Source organism: Carassius auratus, chromosome 18, assembly GCF_003368295.1.
Source record: "Carassius auratus strain Wakin chromosome 18, ASM336829v1, whole genome shotgun sequence".
NCBI lineage: Eukaryota > Metazoa > Chordata > Actinopteri > Cypriniformes > Cyprinidae > Carassius > Carassius auratus.
In genome coordinates, this window is record NC_039260.1 from 21,428,672 (window position 1) to 21,456,611 (window position 27,940).

At 38.9% G+C, this 27,940-nt stretch overlaps 1 protein-coding gene across 5 annotated transcripts in view; it reads right to left on the bottom strand.

The window, feature by feature from the left end:
- LOC113118664 (LARGE xylosyl- and glucuronyltransferase 2-like) overlaps window positions 1–27,940 on the bottom strand; it is a 61,275-nt gene that overhangs the window by 9,654 nt on the left and 23,681 nt on the right. For 4 of the 5 annotated variants that reach the window (XM_026288012.1, XM_026288011.1, XM_026288013.1 and 1 more), the window contains 4 exons: window positions 4,181–4,377; window positions 1,299–1,588; window positions 834–916; window positions 129–252 (listed from right to left, as the gene is read on the bottom strand). In XM_026288012.1, coding sequence (XP_026143797.1) covers window positions 129–252; window positions 834–916; window positions 1,299–1,588; window positions 4,181–4,280 — 597 coding nt within the window. In that variant the 5' untranslated portion in view covers window positions 4,281–4,377. Of the gene's footprint in view, window positions 1–128; window positions 253–833; window positions 917–1,298; window positions 1,589–4,180; window positions 4,378–16,834; window positions 17,051–27,940 lie in introns of those variants that run through there. The other variant, XM_026288014.1, reaches the window with a different exon arrangement.

Here is a 27,940-nt window from a genome sequence, read left to right on the forward strand (position 1 = left end):
CTAAACCACAATCTCGCTGCTTATGACCTCCCATTAAACCTCTATTATGGTGCTCGGTTACATGGTCATTATCTCTGGGTCAGAGGGCAAGTTTGGAGTCATGGGAGCATGATGAGGCAAGTGCTTACTTTGAGTTCATCAGCGTCATAGAAGCTGACTTGCACAGACGGTACCATCCACGACTGGAACAGAGTGCTGAGGATCTGATTAGCCACTGTATCTGTGATGAAATGAAAGTGAAGTGGGTTTCTCCTGAAAAGAGAGATGTGGATATGTTAGGATTTATATGAATACATCAAGCAAAGATGCTAAGGTGAAAATATGCTGATTTGAAATTTAGCAATTTAAAAAATTTTACATTTTGATTTTTTTTCTTTCTGTTTTTATGTAGCTAAATTGTTACATTTGAAAATTTGAATTTTAGAATATAAAATCTGCCATTTGAATTTTGGAATTTTAAACTTCAAATTTTAAAATCGCGGAATTCTGAAATTCTAATGTTCAAAATCCAAAAATTAAATATCAAATTTAAACTGACATTTAATTTTTTCAATTTTGGAATTTGAAGTCACCATTCTAAAAAATATTACATTTCTGATTACAAATTAGAAATTAAATAATAATAATAAAATAAATAAATGTACATTTTAATTTCTTAATTTTGAATTATGGAATTTAATTTCAGGTCAAAAGCAAACCATATTTTAAAAAATCCCAATATTTTTTCTTATAAACTTTGCATACATAAGATTCCATACACATATATATATTGGTGTCACTCTACTATTATATTGCTATCTATTACTACTAATTTTCCTGCGCTTGGTTCTTACCTGTGGAACAGGATGGATTTGACCAGAGTGACCACGTCCCGACTGGCGTTGTGACCCGCACACACACATGCCACGTGAATCAACTGTGTGTGGAGAGAAAGGCCAGCGTTTCAGATTGGGCTAAAGAACTTTAGCTTTGTTAAAGTATACTTAAAATGTATTTTGTGTAGGGTTTTAACATAATGTAACATACAGTGTCCACTCAGAAAAGAATTGTACACATATGCCACATTACAATTGATATGAATATTGATTCAATAAATACAAAACATCAAACTACAGTGGCATGATGATGCCAGTACTTTCCACAGAATTAAGTTTGCTTTGTGAAATGTTATGCTAGGAAAATGTTAGTAAAACCTTTCACAAACATGTTCCCACTTTTCCAGAAGGGTGAATGCTTTTGGGGAATATCTAAATATGTTCTAAATATCTTACTTGACAGGACCTAATATGTCATCTAACCTCACACTTCTCGGCAGTGGGCGAGCGAGAACACTCGCTGTGATTGGCTCGTTCCTCGGCTGTGTTCTCCACGTCTTCTGGACCGGTGTCTGCCGATGCCACCCACTGCTGGTTGCCATAGTTACCCTCGGCAGGCTGGGCAGCCAGGCCCTGCGATTGGCTCAGCTGGAGGCGGATCTGCCGGTTCTCTTCCTCCACCTCTCGAACCCGCGATGCCAGGACGTCCCGTTCCAGCAGCCGTGCTTCTGTGGATTCCAGCAAGCATGCGGAGAGGAGCAGGGAACGCCCGTCTGATATGGCACAACAGATTTAATTTAATTCGAGCGATCTTGACAGATTGCACCCCAGAGATGGATGGATGAGAGGTAAGAAAATAGGAAGCTTGAGGTGAACTTGCACAGAGACAATATACGTAAATGTCATTCAGATTTAAGACAGGCTCCAAGAGTGTCTCAATCTACACGCTGCTCTCTGCTTGATTGATTAAAGTAGCAGAAAATTGGGTGAGATCAGGGAGAACAAAGTAACAGGCACTGAATTTATCGGAAAGATTTGATGGATATCCTTGCATTGCTCTCATGTATAAGCGAGTGCAGATCACTCATCCCTGTTAACCAGAGTTGGGAACCATCTTACTGAGCGTAACCATGTCGTTTCTCATCCAGTGGCCATTGGCATTCACATTCATCTCAGGTAGATGGGCACAGGGCCCCTGGAAGTATAAGATGTGTAATCTACATCTTTGCTTATGGGCCCTCAGTTCTGAGTTTCGAGCCGCTCACCTGAGCTGTAAATGCCATGCGATTCACGACTCTAGAGCCACAGGAAATCAACATGCCCTGATTGGCTGACGAAACCACAAGAACTCTCATAGTTGCTTTATAGGGTCTTTCCTGAGTTATGAAGGCAGCAGATGGAGAAAAGTTCACTTCATGCTTTTATGAGCCCTCCAGAAACTATATAATCCATAATTATGAGGTTATTCTACAAAACTACTTATTAAAATAATGTACTATTTAAAAAAAAAAAATAATAATAATAATAAAAAAAAACAGGAAAGGGCAGGACGTGAACTGTGCAAAGAGAAATAAATAACTTGTTTTTAAAATGCCAACCCTGTTACTAGGATGTTTTTATTAGACATTTAACAGAAAACAAAAAACAGACTTTTTTTTTTTTTTGCAGTAGACATTTCAGCTTCCTAAAAGCAGCATGTAGTGCTAGTCCAGTTGAATTTATAAACATGACTCCTGATGATCCACAGTTTTTTTGTTTTGTGACACTTGTTCAAGGGTCCCTTGCAGTTAAACTGCCTGCTGTTTTATAAAAAAAAAAAAATCCTCAAGGTTCCACAAATTCTTTGTTTTTTTAGGTTCTTTTGCACTTTTGAATCGTTTTCAACAATGACTGTATCATTTTGAGAATCATCTTTTTACACTGAGGAAACTGAGGGACTCAAACGCAGCTATTACAAAAAGGGTTAAACGCTCACTGATGCTACAGAGGGAAAAAGTATGCATTAAGAGCCAGGGGTGTACATTTTTGAACAGAATGAAGTGTTTATATTTTTCTTATTTTGTCTAAATAATTAACTTTTCACTCATACTGCAAAGTGTGTGTCAGATTTTTACCAGAACTGTTTGTATGTATATATATATATATATATATATTAGGGGTTGCTCAACTACTGATTTCTACTTTTTGAGAGACTGACGTGCAGCGCAGCTGTTTGATTGGTAAGCACGCTGTGCTTAATCCATTCATTGTATCATATCGTAGCCTAAGGTTTAAAGCATTGTCTTTTAAATATATACAATAGAACGTGTATGATGTATTATTATAGGTGATATTATTCTTGCCAAACTCTGATTTCTGAGAGATGCATGGAGAGAAAACAGAAATGCTGTGTTTGATTTGCGTTCTTTTCACTCAGAGTTTACATTCATTCACTTCACACTTGTGACTTTAGAGGTCTGTGTATAAAATTGCGTTGATCCCCCGGCTCACCTGTTATCTAGCAAACTCCGGACTGTGCCAGCTTCAGTCGAGTATTCAGACAGAATTATTCCTTGTCTGTTATTCATTTTTAAAGCCATTATCTGTGCCATTCGGAATAAGGTATTCGGCTTCAGGCACACTCCTATTTACATATTTTAATTGTACATGCAACATAGATAAGATCATAGAAAGTTACAGCTACACGCAATATTGTAATCCTAAAATTCATGTCGTTCTTGCAAACTCTAGGTACGCATTATGGTTAATACATGCTCGACTAGCCGATTATTTCCGACAGAGCCGACTAGTGGTTGAAGAAGTCGATCACTCGACATACTCAACCAGTCTATGCAATTATAAATATATATATATATATATATATATATATATATATATATATATATATATATATATTTTTTTTTTTTAAAGGAACAGCTAGTCTTTTCTAAAACTCTTTCAATTCTATGAATACTGATGATCATGTTCTGATAATTTTCCTTTCTGTGTGCTGCACAGGCCTATGTGTGCATTTCTCATGACAGAGATGGATATGTTCACATGCCAGATAGAGAGTGAGATAATGCGCTTTTATAATGATTAGCTTTCTAAGATCTGGCAGCAGATCAGTTGTGTTATCAGCACTCCACAGCTTTATTGTGCGTCTCTGAGGATGACAGACCCATCAGATGAGGATTTTAGCACACAGACCGAGATAAGTCTATCACTGACAGTCTAAACACCCAAGTCACCCCAGCCTTAAAGGAAAACTCTTTGTCGGTCCAGCTTTTACATCAGAACACAGAAAAATAGGCCAGTTTCTGTCACACAGAGATCGTTTCTTTCCAGAAATCTAAAGATCTGACGATAGGCGTCTTGATACTCACTTTCTGAGTTCCCCACGAGCAGGTAAAGCCAGGTGAACAGGATGACGAAACTCAGAGACACCACCAGCAACTTCAGCTTCCCTCGGCAGGGGCAGAGCATCCTGGGATTGTGGAGGACTTGGCTGGGGAGGGAGGGGGGTGATGGAGCGATCAGGTTGGACTTGCTCTAATGCTGGTCTCCTGCAGCATCCTCTCTTCTGGAGGAGAGACAAAGGAAGAGGTCATTTGTTAGTAATGCACAGGCCCATTGAGAATCTTAAGGGCCATTCAACTTTTACAGATGTCATCCACAGAGCTCTTCCACTTGACAGATATCACTGTCATGGGTGTCAAACGTACGTAAGTGACAGCGCTAAACTAAAAAATCAAGATAATTAAGAAACACCCTTAGCCCGTCAGTCACTTTGTAGTTGATAAAAGGATAAAACGGTCAGCAATCCACAAGGGGCTTACATATAACATAAAATAATGTTTTAAGGTTTCACCCAACTGTAAAATAAAGCATTCAAAGTGTTAAATGTGGTAAAAAATAAACTGTGTATAAATATGGCCAATACACAGCTATGTCTATTGATTCTGTGTTGTTGTTCCATCTTCGTACAGCATTGTGTCTGCATTAAAAGCATTACAGGGCTCTGGACTCCCTAGACTCCTGGCTTGCGACTGTCAAGAGTAACTCTTTAAGCCTCTCTGCACGCCACTTTACGGCACGCATTCATGTCTGTGTTCACGCCACGTGGGCTACACGACAGCCATTGTTGTTTACACCACTCTTAATTAAAGAGCGAGCCGTGGGAGGCTCTCCATCACCCCTGCAGATGCAGATTAACCACAGAAAAAAAGAGAAAGAGGGAGTGGGAGAATGGAGACAGTAGAGAGACAAAATTGTCTTTGTTTTATTATGAGCTTAATTAATCATGCTTCAGTATAATTAGACATATGCCTGCAGGAAGCAAGATTGGATGCTGAAAAAAAAAATATATATATTATATACATACATAAATGCATACATACATACACACACACACCTTGATAGAGAGTTGTTTTGATATTATTAAATTTTGCCTACTGGGTATTCAGAGCTGGTATTTCAGATGCTGACTGCATTGACTTTCATATGTTTATTAATGACTGCTTCACTCACAGAGCTGCAGTTCAAGGCTTTTTTTCCTGCACTTTTCAATATTAATTTGCATGCTTGGTTTTATTTTTCATGACATACTGTGAAAGACATGCCATCCTAACATTTTAAAACACCATAAAATGCATAAAAAATCTGTAGATTAATGTGTGTGTGTGCTCTTGTTTTTGTGTCATATCAGGACACTACTCTGAATAATGACATGGGTATGACACAGGTATTACAAAGAGAGGGTGACTTATGAGGACATAACCCATGTCCCCATTTTTCAAAACGCTTATAAATCATACAGAATGATGATTTGAGAAAGTAAAAATGCACAAAGTTTCCTGTGAGGGCTAGGGTTAGGTGTAGGGTTGGTGTAGGGCGATGGAATATACAGTTTGTACAGTATAAAAACATTACGCCTATGGGATGAACACACTTTTCATAAAAAATAAATTACAGTTATACATTTAGCAGACGATTTGATCCAAAGCGACTTACAGTGCATTCAGGTTATCAATTTTTTATTTAATATATATAATGGCAGCATGCATAGGAGATCAATACATTACATTACGTTGGTCAGACATTGCATTTTGGTTGAGAATGAAAACTGCACTGACGTCAGTATTTGACAGCAATATGATTTTGATTTCATGCTGGATTTTGGTTATACATAAAATAAAAAAATAACGTTAGCTGATGTTGGTTTTGGACATCGAATTACATTAACATTAGGAGTTGAATTCACATTGAAGTTTGGTCACTCTACATCAAAACCAAGTATTAACGTCCTATGATGTTGTGTGCCTGCTGGGATAGTGTGAGCAAAAGTTTGAGCGAGAAAAAGTTAACTATTTAAAACGTAGAGTATTCCTCTGTGAAAACAAATTAAAATATTGATGACTCACCCTGCACTCACTTATTTCACCCAATCAGATTCTCTCTAAATAATGCTCGCCCTCTAACACCTCCGCCTCTGATAAGCCACATGAAAGTCCTGAATTATATTGGTCCAAGTAAGCTTACACAGTTACCCTAACAATAAGCCTTCAACTTTAGCCGAAGATTCAAATTCATTCGTCAACATGTTTTAGCCTTCATCAAATGCTAGCCTTGAAAACATTATTCAGACAAGTCAGTACTTCAAAATCTTAAATTCTACCACAGAAATAAACACAATACAAACAAGACATACAAGACTGAAATAGTCTGACTGAATGAACTAACCCTTTAATCAGTGAGCTCCACCGTCAGCAGCTACTTTTCAGCCAATTTTAATGCTAGTGGAAAGTGACTGTAGACAGTGTGTTTGTTTGTATGTGCGTGTTTTGTTTGTCTCTGAGCTTGTGTTGTGCTGTCCTGTGTGGTCACCACTGTAACTGTTTGATAAATGTCGTCCTTCATCACCTGACTTTGCTGACACCAGCCTTTGTTTGTTTGTTAGTCATCTTTTATGTGTGGCTCTCTTGAACACTCAAGGCCATCCTGAGCTCTCCACCACTCGTTACCAGATTACATCCGCCCACACACACACACACAGACACACACACTTGCCACGGCTGCAGAGCACTCTCTCAAACATTAGGGATGAATGCCAAGTATGTTTGGCTGGTGGGAAAACAGATAAGGGAAGAAAGTGTGTGGAATGATTTCATGTGAACTACAAAAGTGAGTCCAGTATGTAACTCTACTCTTCTTGCGTCTGAAAGACGCTACATGAGTTAGAATAGAGCATAAACGAACATGGTGGGTCTTTATAAACAGACTGCAGTCCTGCAGACACACAGTAGACCTTCATTAATGGACCTTATGAAACGTAACCTCAAGCAATTAACCCACAGAAGAGGCAGCCGTTTCTGGAGTGCATTCCACAGCTTTTTTTAAATCAACAACACTGCTAAAAACTTCTCTTCATTACACAGACAAAATTCACACTGACAGGGATACAAAGAGGTTAACTGAAAAAAAAAATAAATAAATTACGGACTGTCTCATTCAGTCGTACATAATGTTTAACTCAGCCACCCACAATCGACCAGTGGTGCAACATGGCTCTTTTGGACTTTTGTAAACTGCGTCATCATCAATCAAATATCTCAGTGGGTCAATTACGTGACCCGTTTTTTGTTTCCAGATCCTCTCTCTCTCTCTCTCTCTCTCTCTATATATATATTTTATAAAATGTTATTCATGCAAACAATAAATGGCACATATTTCAGAATCAACATCAATTTCTGAATAAAAAGCCTGGTAGGATTTTCATAAAACTGCACTCTTAAACATATAAATAAAGGTCCTTCATTGACATCAAAGGTTCAATGAAACCTTTGTATTGCACAAATAAGGTTTCTTCTGTGGCATCAGTGTGATTCCCCTTTTGGAACTTTTATTTTTAAGTGTGTAACAAAGAAAATAAGTCTAATAAACATTAAAATATATTATTTTTCTTTAAATATGTCATCATGTTTTTTTTTTTTTTGAATGAAACATTTTATTCATTAAATGTGAGATGTTGCTGTCATGTGTCAAGAAAACTAAGAAAAAAGAAATGATATGACAAGGACCTGTAACGACCCTCACTGCATGCAATGGTCAGTAAATAAAAAAATTAAAAAAATAAAAAATGTATATATATAATTTTGTTTATGGTTAGATGTAATACCTTATTGAATGAATGAAATAACAAACAACGGTTCGACCACTTGACCACCACTTTTTGAACAAAGTTTTTTATTTTTATTTTTAATGTTTTTGAAATGTTTGAAATATTTGAAATATTTTTTTTTTTTAAAACAACTGACATCAAAACCAAATTTACAATTGAAGAACTTTGGCACAAGCGCGTGGCCTTAAGCTGTAACAGCGATATAATAAAAGACACCAAAGTTCAATAATGAGATATATTAAAGACAGAAATCAGAATAAACCATTTGTATACAGTAGTTCATTAGCCTGCCGGCTGTTGACAGTTGCCAAGCATATTTGCACGTTAATAAATCATAAATGGACGTTGGGCATAAATCATCTGTTTTACCCCACTTTGAATCCTGCTCATCCATATACAATTGCCAGCCTTATAAACTTACTTTATTTTTTCTTCTTATAACATCGGACATTTGTGTTTTGTCATTGACTCCTATTTACAAATGAAATAAGACAAGGTGATTCCAATCCCACAACACTCTGATAAAAATGTTCAAATCTGAATTATTATGGACACACACACAGGCTAAACTCTGATACATAATTCAATTTATTCTTAACTCTAATACAAAAAGCCAACTTTTGTCTGTTTCCCTCTTCATGGTGCTATTGGACACTTCTACCTGACCGCACACCTAATTACATTTAAATGTTTGTCTCCCACCGGACTCTCTTTTCCTCCTCTCCTCTCTGATTTCAGACTTCACAGGCCTCCTGGTGGTGGACGTCCAACACTAAAGGTCAGCTGGTCATAAATTCAAACAGCCGGGTTCCCACTATGTGCCCCCTTGCAGTTAGAGAACGTCTTTTAACTGCTGCCAGCATCGGAGTCATCAGAACACAGTTAATGTCCCTCTCACCCTCATTACACCTGGATGGTTCTAAAACGGGAAATAATATATAAGGTAAATCAGAGGAATTGCAGTGGACTGTCCACCTTTACAAAAAAGTTTTCACAGCAGTGCCATAGAAAAGGATTTTTTGTTCCTCAAATAACCTTTTTCCACTTTAAGGAAACTTCTGTGGGATGGAAACGTTCCATGGATGTTGAAGGTTTATCATGAAACCATTGATTTTTACCTTTATTATTAAGGTACTTAAATGGTTAGTTCACCCGAGAATGAAAATTCATCCATCTTCAACTACCCTTTAATCATCCTAGGTTTATTTGACTTACTACTTTCAGAATAATCCAATTGGAGTTATATTAAATAATGTCCTTGCTCTTACAAACCTTTCATTGGGGTAAGCAGGTGTTTGTTGTCAACAGTTCAGAAGACGTGAAATAAAGTGCGCACATCTGTAATAAAACATCCCTCGCGTTGCTCTGGAAGGTGAATAAAGTCCCCCTGTAGCGAATCCAGGCATTTTTGTAAGATAAATATCCAGATTTTAAACACTTTTTTCTCACTTCTTCTGACTGTGGGGAACGGCGGATGTTGTAGTTCATCAGTGCTCCATGGTTAGTGACAAGTACAGAAAGAGAACAAAACTAAATGCTGGTAACGAATTAGAAGCACAAAACGAGGATTTGTAAAGAAAATGCTTACCCCATTGAAAGGCTTGGAAGAGCAAGGACAATTTTTTATATAACTTCAACTGGATTATTATGAAAGAGCAAAGTCACATACACCTAGGATGCTTGAGGTTGAGTAGAAGATGGACGAATTTTCATTCTCAGGAGAACTAACCCTTTAATAATTAAACATTATTATTATATATCATTAAATATGCTCAATGTAAATAAAATAAAGTTACTACTAAAACAAAATAGTGTGGGATTCAACACAACAACCAGTAATGTTCATTCGACTCATCTGTCCCAAGAATTTTGATTATATTTCCAGTCCATCAAGATTACTAGATAAACATTCCATTAAATTTTTTTTTTGATTTTACTCGCAAGGACACATTTCTAGCTAATAACAAATATTAGAGCGGCGCATAACTTTGAAAATTCAGGACTTTTCCATAACTTTAAAGGTAAAATATTCACTTCACCTCATATTTAGAGTTCTTCATATTTAGAATCCCAATCTAAAACCTCATAAATCTTGAAATGCAGTAGATGAAACTCTCCAGACTTGTTTGCTGAAGTATAATAGATGTGGCATCTGCTTTGAGGACCCAGAAGTGGGAAAGTCTCCTCTGTTTGCATTGGCACGGGTAAGCTGAAACTTGTCTTTTCCATAGCTGGCGGTCTGATCAGTGGCACATAAATCTCTCTGTTCATATCTCTCATCTACTGCTTGTTAATATTCTCTGAACAGAGAGAGTAAGGAGAAACCACGGATGACACAACATCACCTCAGGGCACGTCTCTAATGCTTATGGGAGTAGAACGGCACAAATGCTTTAGAGTTGAGGTCACATTGGGGTTTAACTCTCAGTTTTGTGTCTGATATTACAAAACCTGCCTAATCTTGCTCAGACTGCACACTAAAACGCCATCTCAGCTGAATCTCTACTGCCCGGTCAATCTTTCAAAACAGGAAATGCATGCAGTTTATGACTTCAGTTTAAGATGCTTTTTAATAGGTCACTTTATGACACAGGGCTTTTAAGAGGTGAGAGGCCTCGACCCAAATCCATTAAAAGACAGAGAAAGAGTGATCGTGAAACTAAAAAAAGGAAACAAAGCAAGAGTGAAGGAGAGAGCCGGTTCAAAGTGGGCTAGCTGGCAGCTTTCATCAGGATCTTTAGCTGAACAAGCAACGAGCCTCGCAAGCCTGCTCTAGAGGGACAGGTGCCCTAGTAAAACAGGAATTACTGAGGTTGTGTAGTGGAGGGAGGTGAAATACTATACATAACACTCATCTCCCGCTGGCTTTTATAGCCTACATACTCATCTCATCTGCAGTAGGCCAGCACACATTAAACCACTGAGTCCATTTTAGTGCACTCCAATATTGATCCGGGCGAACAAACTGTCCATACGGCCTCTTATCTGAACATTACACTTATCAACCTATAGAAATTCAATAGATTTGTAAAAGGACACGTCGGCAGTCCTGGAACAGCTACCTCTATTCGTCCATTTAGATGCCTATGTTGTAAAACTAAATTAAAATTTGTGATTACAGAGCAGGGTAGGATTGCTCCAGCTGTTCATAAGGTCATACTTTGAACTGAAGTGTGCATTTTTTTGTTTAAAGATTAAATAGATTAATAATTTCCTTTAAACTTCAGTCCTCGAATCTGATTGGCCTGAGCAGTGTTCCAAGAAGCAAGCATCTATCTTAATCAGTGAGTCATTGAATCACTCACTCAACCGTTTTATTCAAAAACACTCAAAATTCATTCAGGAACTAAGGAGACGACGGGTTGCATCCAAAATAGCATATTTCCTTATATATAGCAGATGAAAAACAGTATGTGAAAAGAGTTGTATGTATTAATTCATAGTATTAATAAAACAGTAAGTAAAAACTATTTAATGGACACTTTATTAAAACACAAGGCCAAAAGAGAGGTTTTGTGAATGGCATGACAATGAGAATGACCAATTTAGTATATACATATTAAATTCATACAACACACATTCATACTGTATATAATGTAAAATTAATAACTTATTCAAAATAATTAACTATACCTAGAAAATGAGATTTCAGTCTTCGCCATTGTGTTTAAGCAGGAGTCACTGAATCATTCACTCAACAGATTCAATAAAAATACTGATTCTTTCAGTAAAAAAACCATCACTGCTGTGTTTTATGGCTTCGTTCTGAATTACTCTTGTTGTAGTGGTGGAAATTATGATTCTTTCTAGTGATTCGTTCATTTTCAGTTCGTTCACCAAAATGATTCGTTCAGAATCGTTCACTGATTCGTTCAGTGACCATTTCTTCGTATTACACAAAATAAGCCAGCAGATAGCAAAAAGTGTATTGTGTTGTTATGTCTTAAGTCAACGAACGTATTCACTTGTTACAAAAACTGATCTGGCTTTATTAAAATGTGTGTATAATCGCATTCAATATATAAAGTCTAATTAAGTTGTTCAAATGAACAAAGCACAAGGTTTTCTTGCCTAAATAGCATTTTAATTGTTTGGTCAGACAGTTTGTTTATTATATATTCACATTCATCAATCGTGGATTAAACGTGGAGTTGCTAAATATCAAAACAAGCGTATGTGCACAATACAGTACTTATAACTGCGCTTTGCATTTTTGCGAGATTGACATGCTAAATGGCAGACTGACCCGGTTTACTCTCATTCATTTCGTTCACGAACGAGATAAGCTATGTACCAGTTCATTTCATTCACGAACGACTTGTATCCGTTCATTCAGCTCGTTCAATGACATGTGTGCCAGTTCAGTCATTTCATTCACGAACGCTATGTATCAGCTCATTCAACTCATTCACGAACGACATGTGTACCAGTTCAGTAATTTCGTTCACGAACGATAAGATCTCTAGATCTAGTTCAGACTCATATGAAACTTGTTCATTGAAGGGCGTATTTGTTCACTACATTCAACAAATCAAATACTCTGTCACATCTCATACTCGAAGGCTATTGGCTCGAGGTTGAGTAATTCTTTGACAGGATGAAACAGTTGTTACCCGGTTCACTGAGCTGCGCATGCGCTGCTTATAGCGCCGCGCTGCTGTGGAGGGAGGAACTTCACTGAACGAGAAATATGAGTCAGTGGATTACGTGAACGAGAACGATTCGTTCACCTAAAAGATTCGTTCAAAAAGAACGATTCGTTCACGAACGACACATCACTATCTTGTTGGAAAAAGTAAGTATAGTAAATAGTAAATTACTCAGTATTACCTTTGCTCACAATGGATGTTGTGAACTGTCACCATTGTGCCCTTCAGCAAAACCTTTAAAGTAACCCCATGTTACAGTGATTGTCCTTGTGACATCTGTATAAAACATCTGCTACATCATTTAGATGAATATTTCACCTAGTCTTTGTCATTTTCTATTGGTGGACAGCACAGGTGGGACCAGAGCTATGATACAGTATGATAATGCCATTAAATTGGAAGGGAATCTCCGTGGAGAAGGCCTGGAATACAGCGGTGTTACCCTTTTAAATGAGGGACATTGTAATCGTGAATGTGATCAGGGACAAGATCTGCACACAAAGTGTTTCACGGGTAGTTCTGAATTTCCAGTGACTAACTAGGAAGCTTTTCTCACAAATAATCTGCCAAAAAAAAAACAACAACAACAAAAAAAACAAAACAGCATTTTAAGATACCTTGTTCATTGGGTTTCCCAATACATTTTTATCATATTAGGTACTGGCTGATATTACGAGATTTTTTTCATTTACAGGTATCAATATCAGATTTTAGATCACCTTTGAAATCATCTAACAGTCACTTAAAGTTAATCTTTGAAAACATGAATAATATAATTATTCATAATAATTCAGCACTCTAACTGTAAATGTAATGTTTAGTAAACCAGTCAAAAAAAATAATAATAATAATCATACTGTATATGACTCTTGTGATGCTTAAATTCACTTGAATCATAGAACTTTTATTATACAAGAATATATATATAATTGCAATAAAATGCCTCAAGCTACTATGAAATATTGAAATATTTCACAAGATGTTTTCTTAATTGATATTGATCATTACAGTAGAAAAAAAAAATAGTGTTGCCATCAAAGGTTGAAAGTAGTAAAAAGAGTTTAACCACTGCATTCCATTCCATTTTGTTGCATGCCGTTTAGCCGTTTCTGAACACAAAGGCCCCTAAGTGAATTGCTGCTGTTTCAGTCCATCACTACTGAGGTTTTACTTTGGTTAGAAGGCAGCTGACAGCAGACAGCGAGTATGTGCTGGACTGATTATTTGTATTTGTAAAATTAGTCGTATTGCCTCTTCTCCCTACACACAGATTTGTTGGATGCTGGCATAATACAAGACCACGAAACAGGGACATGCCAAGCGTCTGATCATTAGCGCCCCGAACTAACAACAGAACATCTCTAGGCGTGTGTGAACTTCAAAAGGTTTGAAGACTGAACCGCACAGACCCAGGTTTGAAATGTCTCTTTCCATCTTTAAGCCACCAGAGGAGAACTGACAGCCATTACGAACTTTTCTCCAGTGGATTTGCAGCAAGGGATCTTGGGATATCACTCATAAAGTCTCAGTGTGCGAGTCCCCCCGGTCTGATACTCAGTGCATTAGGGGGCTAATCTTCAAAAACACTGCTCTCTCCCTCCCTTGCTCAATCCCTCTCTTTCCACTTAATATCTCCTCACATGCTGCAGTTGTCCCTTTGAGGCCTGAAATCCAGCTAATCTTTCTCTCTTCCAAAGCCAGGAAACCAAATCAGCTTCAATCTCTTAGTGTCTTATAGTCAAAAACCCACACAAAGCCTCAATCATACGTCTGTGTGTGTGAGCGTGAGAGAGAGCTACAGATACAGACAGAGTGATAGATGATAATGAGAAAGAAAGAGCTGCCATCCATGAGACAACCAGTACTTTAAACTTTAGTTGTGCATCACCAAGTCACATGACGCAGAGCAGAGCAGAGCTTCCCAAACGTATCAATCCAGTGGAGATGGTTTTGAAATCACTGACAGAAACTTTAAAGATAGATACAGGCAGCAGCTTGATGCATTTAGGCATGTAGATATCATCAAGACAATCTGCTGAAGTTCAACCCGAGCATCAGAATTTGTAAAAAAAATAAAAAAAAAATAGATGATTTAAGTGACTGTGAACGTGGAAACTATATTGTTGGTGAAAGACAGACTAGTCTGAGTATTTCAGAAACTGCTGATCTGCTGGGATTTTCAAGCACAAACATCTCTAGGGTTTACAATTATGTAAATGTTTTTTATTTTTTATTTTTTTGTGAATTTAATTTAAGTCTGTAAAACCTAAAATGTTACCATCATATTTTTTACTGTAATGTTCTGGCAAGCAGAGCTGCCGGTATTTTACCTTAAATGTCAGACTGAAGTTAGCTATTTATAACAAAGGTTAGATACAATGACTGACATGATAAGTTAAAAATAGGAATTTTGTTGTAAAATCAGGTTATCTAACTTGAGGTGAGGTGATAATACATAACTATCAGTACTGAAAACAGTTGTGCTGCTTAGTATGGAATATATCATTTTAAAGGATTTTTTTTGATGAATAGAGAGAACATTCAAAAGAACATTTAATTTAATATTATAAATCTTTTTACTGTCACTTACCTAGCCTATTTCAATTCTAGCATTCCTTTTTTTATATATATATACTGACCTCAAACTGTTTTATAGCAAATATTTTGTCTTCAGTTTCAGGTTTTTTCTGCTACTAAGTTATCCAGAGGTCATAAGTTACTGGTATTTTTCTTCATATTACTCAAGGACTTTGTTTGGTCAAGATGTGTTATATTTTTGTTATGACTTATCTTCCCCATGGTCTCAAAAAAACAAGCCGAAAAAAACTCATACTTTGTGGATTGTGTTTGAAGCCACTATGAACTTGAATCTCTGTACTGTTCAAGGACAAGGATTACAAACTAATAAGCGCTGCATATTCCTCCCAGCTTCAGTCCCATACTGAAAATCAATGATTCCTGTAAATAGAGATGTACATTCATTTAGCCCATTCATTCTTTCATTTTTTTTTCACCTGCATGGAAGCGACATCAGAAGTGCCAGAAAGGAACATCGATCAACTCTGAAGGGTTCATCAACTCAACAGCTCGTCCCACAAAAAGGTCCTTTTCATTTAAACAAGTATCTAAACTCCGAAACAACAGATGACAGGGGGCATTTGAGATCACCTTTAGATGAACTTAGCTGAGTGAGTTCAGAAGAAGTACATCTTAAATGATGAAGATGAACTTCCTGTGAAATGTTTTCTGACTATCTCTGTTCCGCACAATGAGGAAATCCAGGCTGACCTCAAAGCTCTTTTTTAAATGAAACAAGCCAGTGTGACAAAGTCACATGACAGAGGTCCACACAACTAATGACAATTAAAATGTAAATCATTAAGCCGTTGTCTGAACCTTTACCATTCAAATGATTACACAGGCTGACTGGGTAAAAGACTAACCTGCTTTCTTCAAATAATCACACACACACACACACACACACACGCACGCACGCACACACACACGCACACACGCACACACACACACACACACACACACACACGTACTCAATGAGGATATACCATAGATTTCTAAATTCTAAAGTTTTTCTTTACATAAATATAAATAATAAAATAAAGCAATTTGCAAATTACTACAGACTAACCTGAATATATGTTTTCCGGTGAAAAAGTTTGGAATAATTAAGATTTAATTAGATTTTTTTTTTTCATGTCTCTAATGCTCACCAAGGCTGAGTGTGTGTGTGTGTGTTTATATATATATATATATATATATATATATATATATATATATATATATATATATATATATTATTTTTAAGATTTATCTAATAATGCTGTCCCTGACCTAAAGTAACCCAACCCCCTCAGACACACAAAGGACCTCACCTCAACAAACACCACACACCCATTAGACAGCAAACACACACACACACAAACACACACATACACACACACACACACACACACACACGCACACACACACACACTGCTGTAAAGTGTTGTAAAGCCCAAGTATCACTTCTCCACAAAAACACAGTAACTTTTACACAGTGGAGCAAAAGAAGAAACAGTGGGACAATACTTCACACTACAACAGAAGACAGACTCATATCACCAGGGAGAAAAACAGAGTAAGAAAAAGGAGCCACATACACAAAGCCTGCATTCAGAGAGCTGAAGGGGGAGAAAGAACACACTTATCTTCACCTCTGCTCAGCGCCAAGGCTGTCTCTTCTTCTCCCTCGCTCACTCTCTCTCTCTTTCTCTTCTTCTGTCCAGTGCGCTTTGACGACGGTCTGACAGCTGAATGAAGTTACAGCGCCCGAAATGCATCAGATTTACGCCTCATATGAATCGCTGGTGGCAAATGTTGAACTGCTCTACCTGTGTCAGTTCATGTGTTTCTGAGAGGGAAGGAGGGAAAAAACTCCTCCCTCTTTCCCTCCACCTCCCTGCAAGCATGCCACGACAGGTTTGCGTCTCACGTTTGGATCAAAGCCACCTCTCAGCCTCTCTCTTTTGCTCTGTCATTCTCAAAATCTCTCTTTACGCTCTAAATGATATTCTAATTGCTTTTAAAGTTAATCTAGCGCCGCTGACTTTGCCATGAAGAAAGAACCTTCAACCCGTCTTTGAACCTCAGCTACACCTGATTTACTAAATGCCCTGACCTCCTCTGGCTCATTCACTCTCACTCCTCCTCCATTCCACCCTCTCTTCCTTTATTGAAAGATGACTGGCATAGACTTTAGGAGAAAGAGGGGGGAAGGGTGTCACCTTCCAAATAACTGTTGCTGCATGACAAAAGATGGGTTGCGCAGGAATGCGGGAGTCTGGGAAACTTCGCCTCTCCACCAGCCAGCAACCTGATCCTGCAGCACGCATGCGCTCGCAGACGAGTACAATCAAGCATTCTTATCAGACAATGAATCGGCTTGTTTTGTCATTCAGATATCTAGGCTCTCATTAGAAGCTCTTATCTCAGTGGACAAGCTGGAGAGTCTCTTAATGGATCACATCATCTCTACAATCTGCTCAGTATCACTAAGAGAATTACTGTTTCAATGATCTAAACACTTCCTGTGAACTTACATTGTAAGGTTCAAAGATATTTGATATCTCAAAAGAACTAATTGGACATGATATGGAATCAAAATGTTTCTAGTTTTATTTTGCAGCCCATTAGTGTATGCTCATCTATAGACCCCTTCATGTGACACTCTGATCAACAAATCCTTTGACCTCCACGTGGAAAGTGCTGCAAATTGCATCACGGAGGAGCGATTTATGTGGATTCAAGGTTGAACATTCACAGTTTCACAGTGAAAACAGCATGGTGACAAGAAGTGAAAGTATAACTATTAGGGGCTACACCGTAGCCCCTAAGGGGATACGGTGAAGAAAAACATGAGGTGAAACTGACAAAAAGAAAAGAAAAGGCAGTGCTTTTGCATTTGCCCAAAGAAATTTGAAAACTTGCATTTCGCTAAGAAATATTTGCGCTCTATTTGCGAAAGCTCTGAAAAAAAATGGTGTAGGATTACTTACATTAGATTTTCGCTCAGAGATTGCTAGGAAATTTCAGAAATAATTGCAAAGAAATTGAATGGCATGTAAAATTTTAATGTGAAAAATCTACAATAATCTTGAACAGTAATCTTGTATAATAATATTGTATAAACGTGTATAATAAGTGCATAGTTTTTCCTCTTATCTTAAATTATTTTCATAACCCATAATAATATTAATAATAATAATGACTGAACACAACACATTAGGTAATAAATGCTATGCATCCAATAAATATAATCCTCTTAAGCCCCTTTCACACTGCCAGTCCGGCAAATACAGGGGTAAAGTGTTCCTGCAATTGTTCCCTGTTCGCTAGATTTGGCACTTTCACACTGCCAGTGATGACCCGGGATATGTGCGTGCTTTCACACACAACCCTTGAAGATCCCGTAACGACACGTGACATCAGCGCGTGACGTGTAATGTACGAGTCGAAAATGCGAGGCACGTTATACTTTCACTGAGGCAAGCAAACGGTCTCGGCGTCAGTGCGGAAAGTGAGGAACTAACTGATCTCTGCTTCATTACAGTTTGCACATATGTTTTCGTCGCGAACATTGATCTTCCTTCAAAACAGCCGGTAAAAGAGTCGCGCGATAACGCGCGTCATCACTTCGACACGGAATTAGATCTGGCTTTTGTTCACACAGCACTCTTCCCGGGTCGAACCCCGCAATGTTACTAGGTCCCCGACCCGGGCTCAATGCGGTAATCAATCCCGGGACGTGGTTGCTTTCACACAGAAGGCGATCCGGCAATGTTCCGGAAATATTGCGGGTCCGACGTGCAGTGTGAAAGGGGCTTTAGAGGTTCTGCACATTCCAAAGAGACAATAAATAACATTTTAATTTAAAATCAATTAAATCACTTAAAATCTGTTAATAATGAATGTAATAAATTAAAATAAATTTGAGATAGGGAGTACATGTAACGTGTATAACTGTCACCTTAAAATAAAGTGTTATAGTTCTTAACATCTAATTTTGTACTCTAAAAGACATTGTTAGAGAGACAAAACAATGTGTAAAAATCACTTATGTGTGAAGCAAACAATGCGTATTGCATGTGAATTGTCTGCCAATCACTGGTTGCATTTTGAATGGTTGGTGTTAAACTTGCACCAAGTTGCAAGTTTACATTATAGTTGACATCTCCTTATTATTCACCACAATGTACTATAGTCACAAATATTAGCCAATACTATTAATCCAACAAACCAAACCATCCAGTTTAATTACAATTGAGCTATTACAATGCATCAAACACTATTCCTTCACTCATATGTAGTTATTGTAAGATAGTGTGGCAATCAGAGATGATCATTCCTCCTTGATAATAAACCTGCACCAGCTTTGCCCTTCCTCAGTTGTACTGTGGATAAGATGACAGTTAAATGAATGTTTGATAAGTTAACACCTCATGTTTTCTCCTCGTTAAGGAAGTAAAGGTCACTGGAGAAGTCTGGGGGTGGAACTGGAAAGTGTGACAGTAAACCAAGACACCATGGAGGGAGATGAGACTAATCTATCACTCCAAGGGAAGTCCTGTGCACGAGGAGGAGGGGTGTGTAGAATGAGGAGAATTGGGTTTCCTTAACAACTGTTTAAGCAACACACACACACACACAAATGCACACTATAGCAACTGATGAATCACATTACCATACACAGTGGCTACTTATATACGTATATTAAGTGAATCTTTTTTTTTTTTTTGCACTTCACTATAGATATATGTGTGTGTGTGTGTGTGTGTGTGTGTGTTTTCTATGATAAATGTATACAATAGTTTACTTTAATACTGTTATATTATTGTTTAAATAAAATAATATTTGAATCAGAATTCATTAAAGACAGTGCAACAAAAAGATCAATTGAAATTAATCCACAATTACTCTGAAAAACTGATAAAGTTCAGTAATTATCACAGAAATATATTACTATTATACAGTAGAATGTAATTCTCAGATTATTATTATTATTATTAATACAAATTATTAAAACGTTATTTTAAATGGAATATCAGACAGTATACTTTTTTGTCCATGTTTAAATTAAAACAGTAAATCTCTATTGTAGCATAAAATGAATTGTTTAGTTCAAAATATTTATTTTATTACATTTGAAAGCTTAATTAAATTTGCTAAAATAATATGCATTCATTTGATTTACAACAGTTTTTGATAAAAGAACAAAGAAATTAGAAAAAAATACTCTGAATTTCTGAAAATATAAAACACATTTAATAACTTAAATTGTTTGTTTTATGAATTCTGAACCTTGAAAATGTTAAATGGAAAACATGGAATTTGTGTGTGTGTGTGGGGGGGGGGTGTCTAAATTGTCATGAAAATAATGTAACAATTAAAAAATAACCAAAAATAAAAATTTTCCTATTGTTATTCCATTGCTTTCATTGCAGCTTGGCACATTTACACCTCCAGTTCTCATTACATGATTACACTGATTATTTTCAAAAAGTCTACTTTTAATTTTGGGATTCGCAGATAGTAAGGAATAAACAGAGCATGATGGAGGGAATCAAGCATTATAACTCATGAATCATGAAACGACACGAGCTGAACTAGCATCGCTCGCATGAGTGGCACCACCCAACACGTTGGCACATATGTGTTTACGGCTGTGACAGCTGCATATTTATAATCCTCGTGAACACAATATCACAATCTCTGTGACGAATTCGCTGAAAAATAATAGCTGTAGAAACCCAGAGCTTAGCATTTAAGGACTAATCTCCGGTTTAGTCATTGTGCGAGGGATAAACATCGAATCATCTGGAGAGTTTCCTCTGTTGTCTGCTACTATATCCACTAAAACACTGCCTGACACTTGTCGTATGAATTTTCTCACTATTTCACTTACATTCTGTTCATCAGTCGATCTCTTTTGCCAGAATACAGACACCAGCACATTTTATAACTCATGGACTCGTGTAGGAAATGATGTTAACAATGCCGGCCTCTCTAATCCTCCTGCCTGAGTGTGAACAAACTTGTGAGGGCCGTCAGCACAGAGGGCTTTGACATGACCAAACAAACAAGAAATATAACACCTAGGCCACCACAGAGGATTTACAAGGGTCAGGGAGGTCAAAAAGTCTCTGAATTGTTCTTCGCCTGCACTCTCATTGGCTGATGGGAAGAGAATATTGCTTGAGGACCGTGAGGTGTTGAGCAAACACAATCAATACTGACACACGCAAGCGCACACACATAAAGCTGATGGAAAAATGACAATTTATTTAGTCCTGACAAGTGCAGGATGAGAAGCAAGAGAGCTTGGCTTTTGGGTTAGCAAACTCTACTAAGTGCTGTCTCTCTTCGGTCTGTGGTCACTCCAATCTCCGGCTCCAGACAGCTCTTCTAAATGGAGTTCCGCCCAATCGCAGCGTCAGCTGTTTGCATCCCGAACGGCGACTGTATCTGAGACCTCAGACATGACTAAAATAACACAGACAGCATCTTACCTCCACTGAGTGAACTTAATCAGCTCGCCATACACCCACACATCCACACCAGAGTCTTATTGAGCTCTTAATAAACAAGACAAACCATCGCAGTAAGCCAAAGGCTTCATTATGAAGAAAAGAATGTCCTCTTGATGCCCATGTCTCTTACTAATTGTGCTAATTCCACTAATTAAGAAGGCGGCTTTTTGAAAGGTTGACCATGATTACCAAACTTGTTGCCATGATGGGGGGTGGGGGGTGGGGGAAGGTATTATGAGAGCTTAGCAGCTAATTGTCCAGCGCAGGGTTCCCGACACACACACTAATGAACTTCCAAGACTTTTCCATGAATTGTTCAGTCATGATTACTGGATATGGGTATTTAAAAATTATTTTATAGAGACAGACAATAAAAAAATGTAAATATTAAAAAAAAAATAATAATAATAATATATATATATATATGATTATTATTTTAATCTTAACATTGACCAAAACATTGAACTAAATTGAATCCACACCGAACTAAACTGAGCTGAATAATAACACCATTGCCTATTTTAGAGCTAAAATTGTATTTCTTTCATAATTAAAGAACATTAAAACTATTATTATTAATGCTATTTACTTAAAGCTGCTTTATAATCTTGTAAACTGTATAAATCATCATTTGACTATTTTCTATAAATGTTCTTTTTTTTTTTTTTTTTTTTAAGATTATGATTCATTTCCATACTTTCCAAGCCATTTCAAAATTCCCTGTTGTTTCCCAATTTTCCGTGAGAACCCTGCCAGGGATGGAGATGAGAATGCTGAGCATGCACTCAGTATGACAGATGGAGAGAGTTGTTATTAGTGTCTGTTATTAGTTACTGGCACCCTGATTCTTCTGAGCTTCTCACGCCTCGCAAATAAAGGGTTAAAGGTCAAGTGTAGCTGAGGGGTGTAAAGCGTGTGAGAAATTTCTGTGGTGAAGCCATCCATTAGTTCAACGTCCCTTTCATTAGCTACATGTGACCTTTAACCCTTATTGCTGGAGGACAAGGAGGTCAGAGGCATCGCAGTATCAATAACTGTAATTAATGCACATTTGGAAAACGTGCCTGTGGCAACATTTCTACAAAATTATATTAAGTTGCTTCTTTCATGTTTCCAGTGACTGGCATTAAAGCATGTTCAGTTTTATCCAAAAAAGATTATGTGATTCTGACAATGTATTAATAAGCTAGCTGTGGTATGGTGGCAGTTTGGAAATAAAATGTGATTAAAAATCCAACCCAGAATTAATGGAGATAACATGCCTGTGCTGATATATCTGCAAGATACTTCTTGCATGTTTCGCAAAACTTTCAATTTTAAATATCCTTAGTGGGGCTAAATGACAGATGAATAGGAATCTTACTACAGTGGTTGTTTTAAATCTTATTTTCCTCACAATTCTTTTTACAAATAATTTCAGACTGGTTTTAAATCTTGCCACAGCAAGGAGTCAGCCCTCTTAAGGGTTTTAAATGATGTCATGTTTACGGTTGATTACGGACTCTGGCCAGTTTATGGGTCTGGTTCTGTTAAATCTTAGCTCTGCCTTTGATCTGGTCAGCGATGATATTCTTATATCTCGTCTTGAAGCATGTGTTGGTTTATGGGGCACAGTATGACGAGGTATGTTGTCAGTGTTGGGCATCATTCCTCCTCTGAGATACACTTAAGATCTGGTGTCCCATAGGGATCGATTATTGGTCCAGTACTGTTCTCCCTTTATACTGTATCCTTCCCCTATGGATTATCTTTAACAAATATGGGGTCTCATCCCATCTATATGCAGATGACACCCAAATGTATATCCTTTCAAAACGTTGTAATAAGCTTGCCAATAAGCCTACATTGGATAGTTTAGAGGAACTGAAACTTTGGCTTGCAACACATTTTTCGTGCCTCAATGAGAGTTTGGTCCCAATGAACAATGTGTACATGATTTCGAACTACATCTCTGTCACCATACAGTAAAACAGGTTTCAGAAAATTGAAGTTGTTTCTATCTTTAAAGAAAGTTCAAATAGCTATATGCACACATTTGTAACATATCGGCTTGACTACTGCAATTCTTTGTATGTTGGTGCACCTGTCCTGTCCTTACTGGAAAGCATAAATATGTTATGACTATTACACCTGTTTTAATCTCACTTTATTTGCTGCCAGTTAAGTTAAGAACTAACCCTACCTTGTCTGTTTTTAAGTCCACTCTTAAGACCTATTTATTTTCTTTGGCGTTTAATATCCCTTGATTTATTGTTTTATGAATTTGTCCTTCACCAATGTTTAAAGTTTGTGTTTTATTGTGTTTTATAATTGTATTTTATAATTGTCTCTATATAAATAAATTGTATTGTAATTCATTTTATTGTATATATGATGGCAGTTTGTAAATGAAATATCTGGTGCATGACGCTAAAAGTTTGCTCTTGCTCTTTCGGGTTCAAAGATAACATACCAAACCACACATTTGGACATAGTTATGCAATGCAAGCATTAAATGCTACTAAACTATGCAAGCCAGCACCAGAATTTTTGCTCATTTTCACAAAAAAATCCATGGCACTCAGAATATTTTTTTGTAAGAATTATTATTTGAACATACAATTTATCAAAAGAAAGAAGAAATTCCTGCTTTAAAAAAAAAGAAAAAATAATTAGCTTTATACTGTCACAGTGTCTGGGTTGTGTTCCCTGGGTGTCCACTAGGTGTCCTCCGTTCCCACGGTGTCTGTCATCTTATCACTTCCTGTTCCCTTATTTGGTCACCTTCCTCCTTGTTTTAGTTAATTGATTGTTCCCCCACCTGTCTCCTGTTTCCCCATTATCCTTCTGTGTATAAATACCCGGTCTGTCTGAGTCTTTGTCATGGAGTCCTTGTCGTATGTATGATACTTTCCAGAGTCTGCTCTTCCTGTGTGTTATTCCTGCCTGGACTGTTTACTCTTTTGGATTTGCCCTTAATAAAATCTCACACCCGCATTTGGATCTCTCCCGTGTTTTCTGTATCACCAAACGTGACAGAAGGACTCCGTCATGCAGAGATCCAGCGCTATGTCTGTTAACACTTCCTCCCCAGCCACAGAGCGGGAGAGAAGCGATCGCTTTGAGGGAACCCGCCTGGTCGTATTTCGTTGGACCAGGGGAGGTCGAGAGGAAGCTCAGCATCGCTCTCCACCATGGCCCCCCTTCGACTCGGGGCTTACGTTGGAGGGACCAGAGCCGCCGTCTCACCAGGGCAGAAGGGGAAAGTCAGCGACACTGCCCATGATGGCCGCCAACCCAGCGCCGCTGCAGTGCATGGCCACCAACCCCGCACCACGAAGCAAGATGGACGTCAGCTTCACCCCACAGTGCAAGATGGCTGCCAGCTCAGCACCAACGCCCAAGATGGCCACTGACACCTTTCTCGATTACTTCGAGAGGCTAGCAAAGATCCTAGAGGTTCCCAAGACGGTTCACGTCATGGCTGCTGAGCCAGCGCCTCAGCACAAGATGGCCGCCAGCCCAGCGCCTCAGCACAAGATGGCCACCAGCCCAGCGCCACAGCACAAGATGGCCGCCAGCCCAGCGCCACAGCACAAGATGGCCGCCAGCCCAGCGCCACAGCACAAGATGGCCGCCAGCCCGGCACCACTGCACAGGATGGCCGAATCTACACCTGTGTTGCCAGACAAGATGGCTGACTCAATGCCTGAGTCTTCCATCAAGGTGCCACCGACTCACCATCATAGAGAGCGGAGGAGGAGGAGACAGGCGTCTACCGTTTCTCAAAGCACAGAGGACATTCCCGAGCGGGCTGCTGCCATCCAGAAGGACGTTCCCGAGCAGGCCGCCGCTGTCCCTGAGGCGGTGCCCGATGCTGTTCCGGAGGCCGGGGCGGTGCCCGATGCTGTTCCGGAGGCCGAGGCGGTGCTCGAGGCCGTTCCCGATGCGGTGCCCGAGGCCGTTACCGAGGTGGTGCTCGAGGCCATTCCAGAGGTGGTGCCCGAAGCCAAAGCGTCTCACGTCTCTACAAGCACGTCTCTACGAGTCAGGTGCCAGCGGACCCTCCAGAGTCGAGTCAGGTGCCAGCGGACCCTCCAGAGTCGAGTCAGGTGCCAGCGGACCCTCCAGAGTCGAATGAGGTGCCAGCGGACCCTCCAGAGTCGAGTCAGGTGTTTGTGGACCCTCCAGAGTCAGGGCCAGTCACCGACGACCCTCCAGAGTCAGGGTCAGTCACCGACGACCCTCCAGAGTCAGGGTCAGTCACCGACGACCCTCCAGAGTCAGGGCCAGTCACCGACGACCCTCCAGAGTCAGGGCCAGTCACCGACCTGCTCCGCCCTGTTGGACTCCGGCATCGACCACAGGGGCGTGGTGGTCTTCTGCTCCGCCCTGGGGGGCTTCCGCTCTGACCACACAGATATGGTGGTCTTCTGCTCCGCCCTGTGGTGGCTTCATGTTACTGTTTGTTTTTTGTTTTGTGTCTTGTGTCTTTACTCCTGTCTCTGTTCCCCTCTGTTAGTCTGGCCCTCCATCCCTCCCCCTCAGCCTCCGCCTGTCCGCCTCCCTCCTGGTCTCTGTGTTGTCCATCGTGGAGCGTCCGGAAGCCGCTCTGTAGAGGGGGGGTTCTGTCACAGTGTCTGGGTCGTGTTCCCTGGGTGTCCACTAGGTGTCTTCCGTTCCCATGGTGTCTGTCATCTTATCACTTCCTGTTCCCTTTTTGGTCACCGTCCTCCTTGTTTTAGTTAATTGATTGTTCCCCCACCTGTCTCCTGTTTCCCCATTATCCTTCTGTGTATAAATACCCTGTCTGTCTAAGTCTTTGTCACGGAGTCCTTGTCGTATGTATGATACTTTCCAGAGGTTACTCTTCCCATGTGTTATTGTTTTTGTTTTTGTATTTTCTGGTTTTGACCCTGCCTGGACTGTTTACTCTTTTGGATTGCCCCTCAATAAAACCTTTTACCTGCATTTGGATCTCTCCTGTGCTTCTTGTATCAACGTACGTGAAACATCCTTGTTGTTTATCAACGCTCAAATGTAAGTTTAATTATCAAAGATAGGTCCCAATCGGATTCAGAATGACGATTATAGATGAAGTAAATCACGCACATCGAGACCCACCCATCTTGCACAGTTCATCTTCGTGGATTCAGTAATGTTATGCAGATTTGATTTAAGTGCTGTTGAATGTTGGAAGATTGCAATAGCTTACATGTGTATAAATATTTAGATCCTGAGATAATATTTAGATCTGTAAAATTTCAGAAGATGCTTAATAGCACACCCTACAATATAACACTGAAAACATGGATTTCCAGAAAATTCCAATCAAAGTTCCATCAATCGTGGGGAAATAGTTAACTGATAATCTGCCCCTGTAATCATAATGTGTTCGAATAGGATAAAATGTTTTTGTTGATTTACAGCCACTAGTGTAAATTTTTCAGCTGGCAACTGCAGTGAATTGGATGCACAGTTTTGTATATAGAGAGAGTATATATATGAGTTTTGTAAAAATTAAGGTAGACGTGTTCTTTTTTTTTTATGAATCAGGATCAAATAGCTAATGACAAATGCAAACTCATCATCTCCATCTATCATATTGAGAGCAAAGTTCATCTACTGACTTCATGTCTGCTGGTCCCTGGCCAGGCTCCCACGGGCATGCAATTTCAAAAATGAAACATGAAATCTGAGGCTGATTCCTAATGTGTTCTCAACAGCAGCCCGGGAGAGCGATTCAAACCACCAATAATTTGACTGTGTCTGTGAAGGCCTTTGAAAGGTCTGCAACGCTAACACCTCACGTCCAGAGGTGTAGCTCTGCTGGACATCTGCTGTGACCTTCTGAGAATTAATCATGACCACTTACGCAGAATATCTATTGTTCTGGTCCCAGATGGTGTGGTGCAAGATCCAATCAGGCTACATGGGCTTCACAGTGAAAGTCGATAGACACATTCACAAGCTGTTTAAAAAGTCTATTGTATAAGAATGAGTCGGCAGTCTAGAAGGTCAGATGACATTCCATCTCGCCCTGAGTAGACCTTAATCTATATTCATTTTCCACAAAGAAAAGCTGAAGCTATCCCACATAACAACGTTTTGAACCTGGAAGCATGCGCAGGCAGCCTGGCCTTCAACTCGGTAAATACACAGCAGATTGTGAGTGGGGGAACGGAAGCTGCCAATATTGTTTTCACCCAGATCTTGGGTTCGCTAACTATCTATCTACTGAGACGCCACTAACTC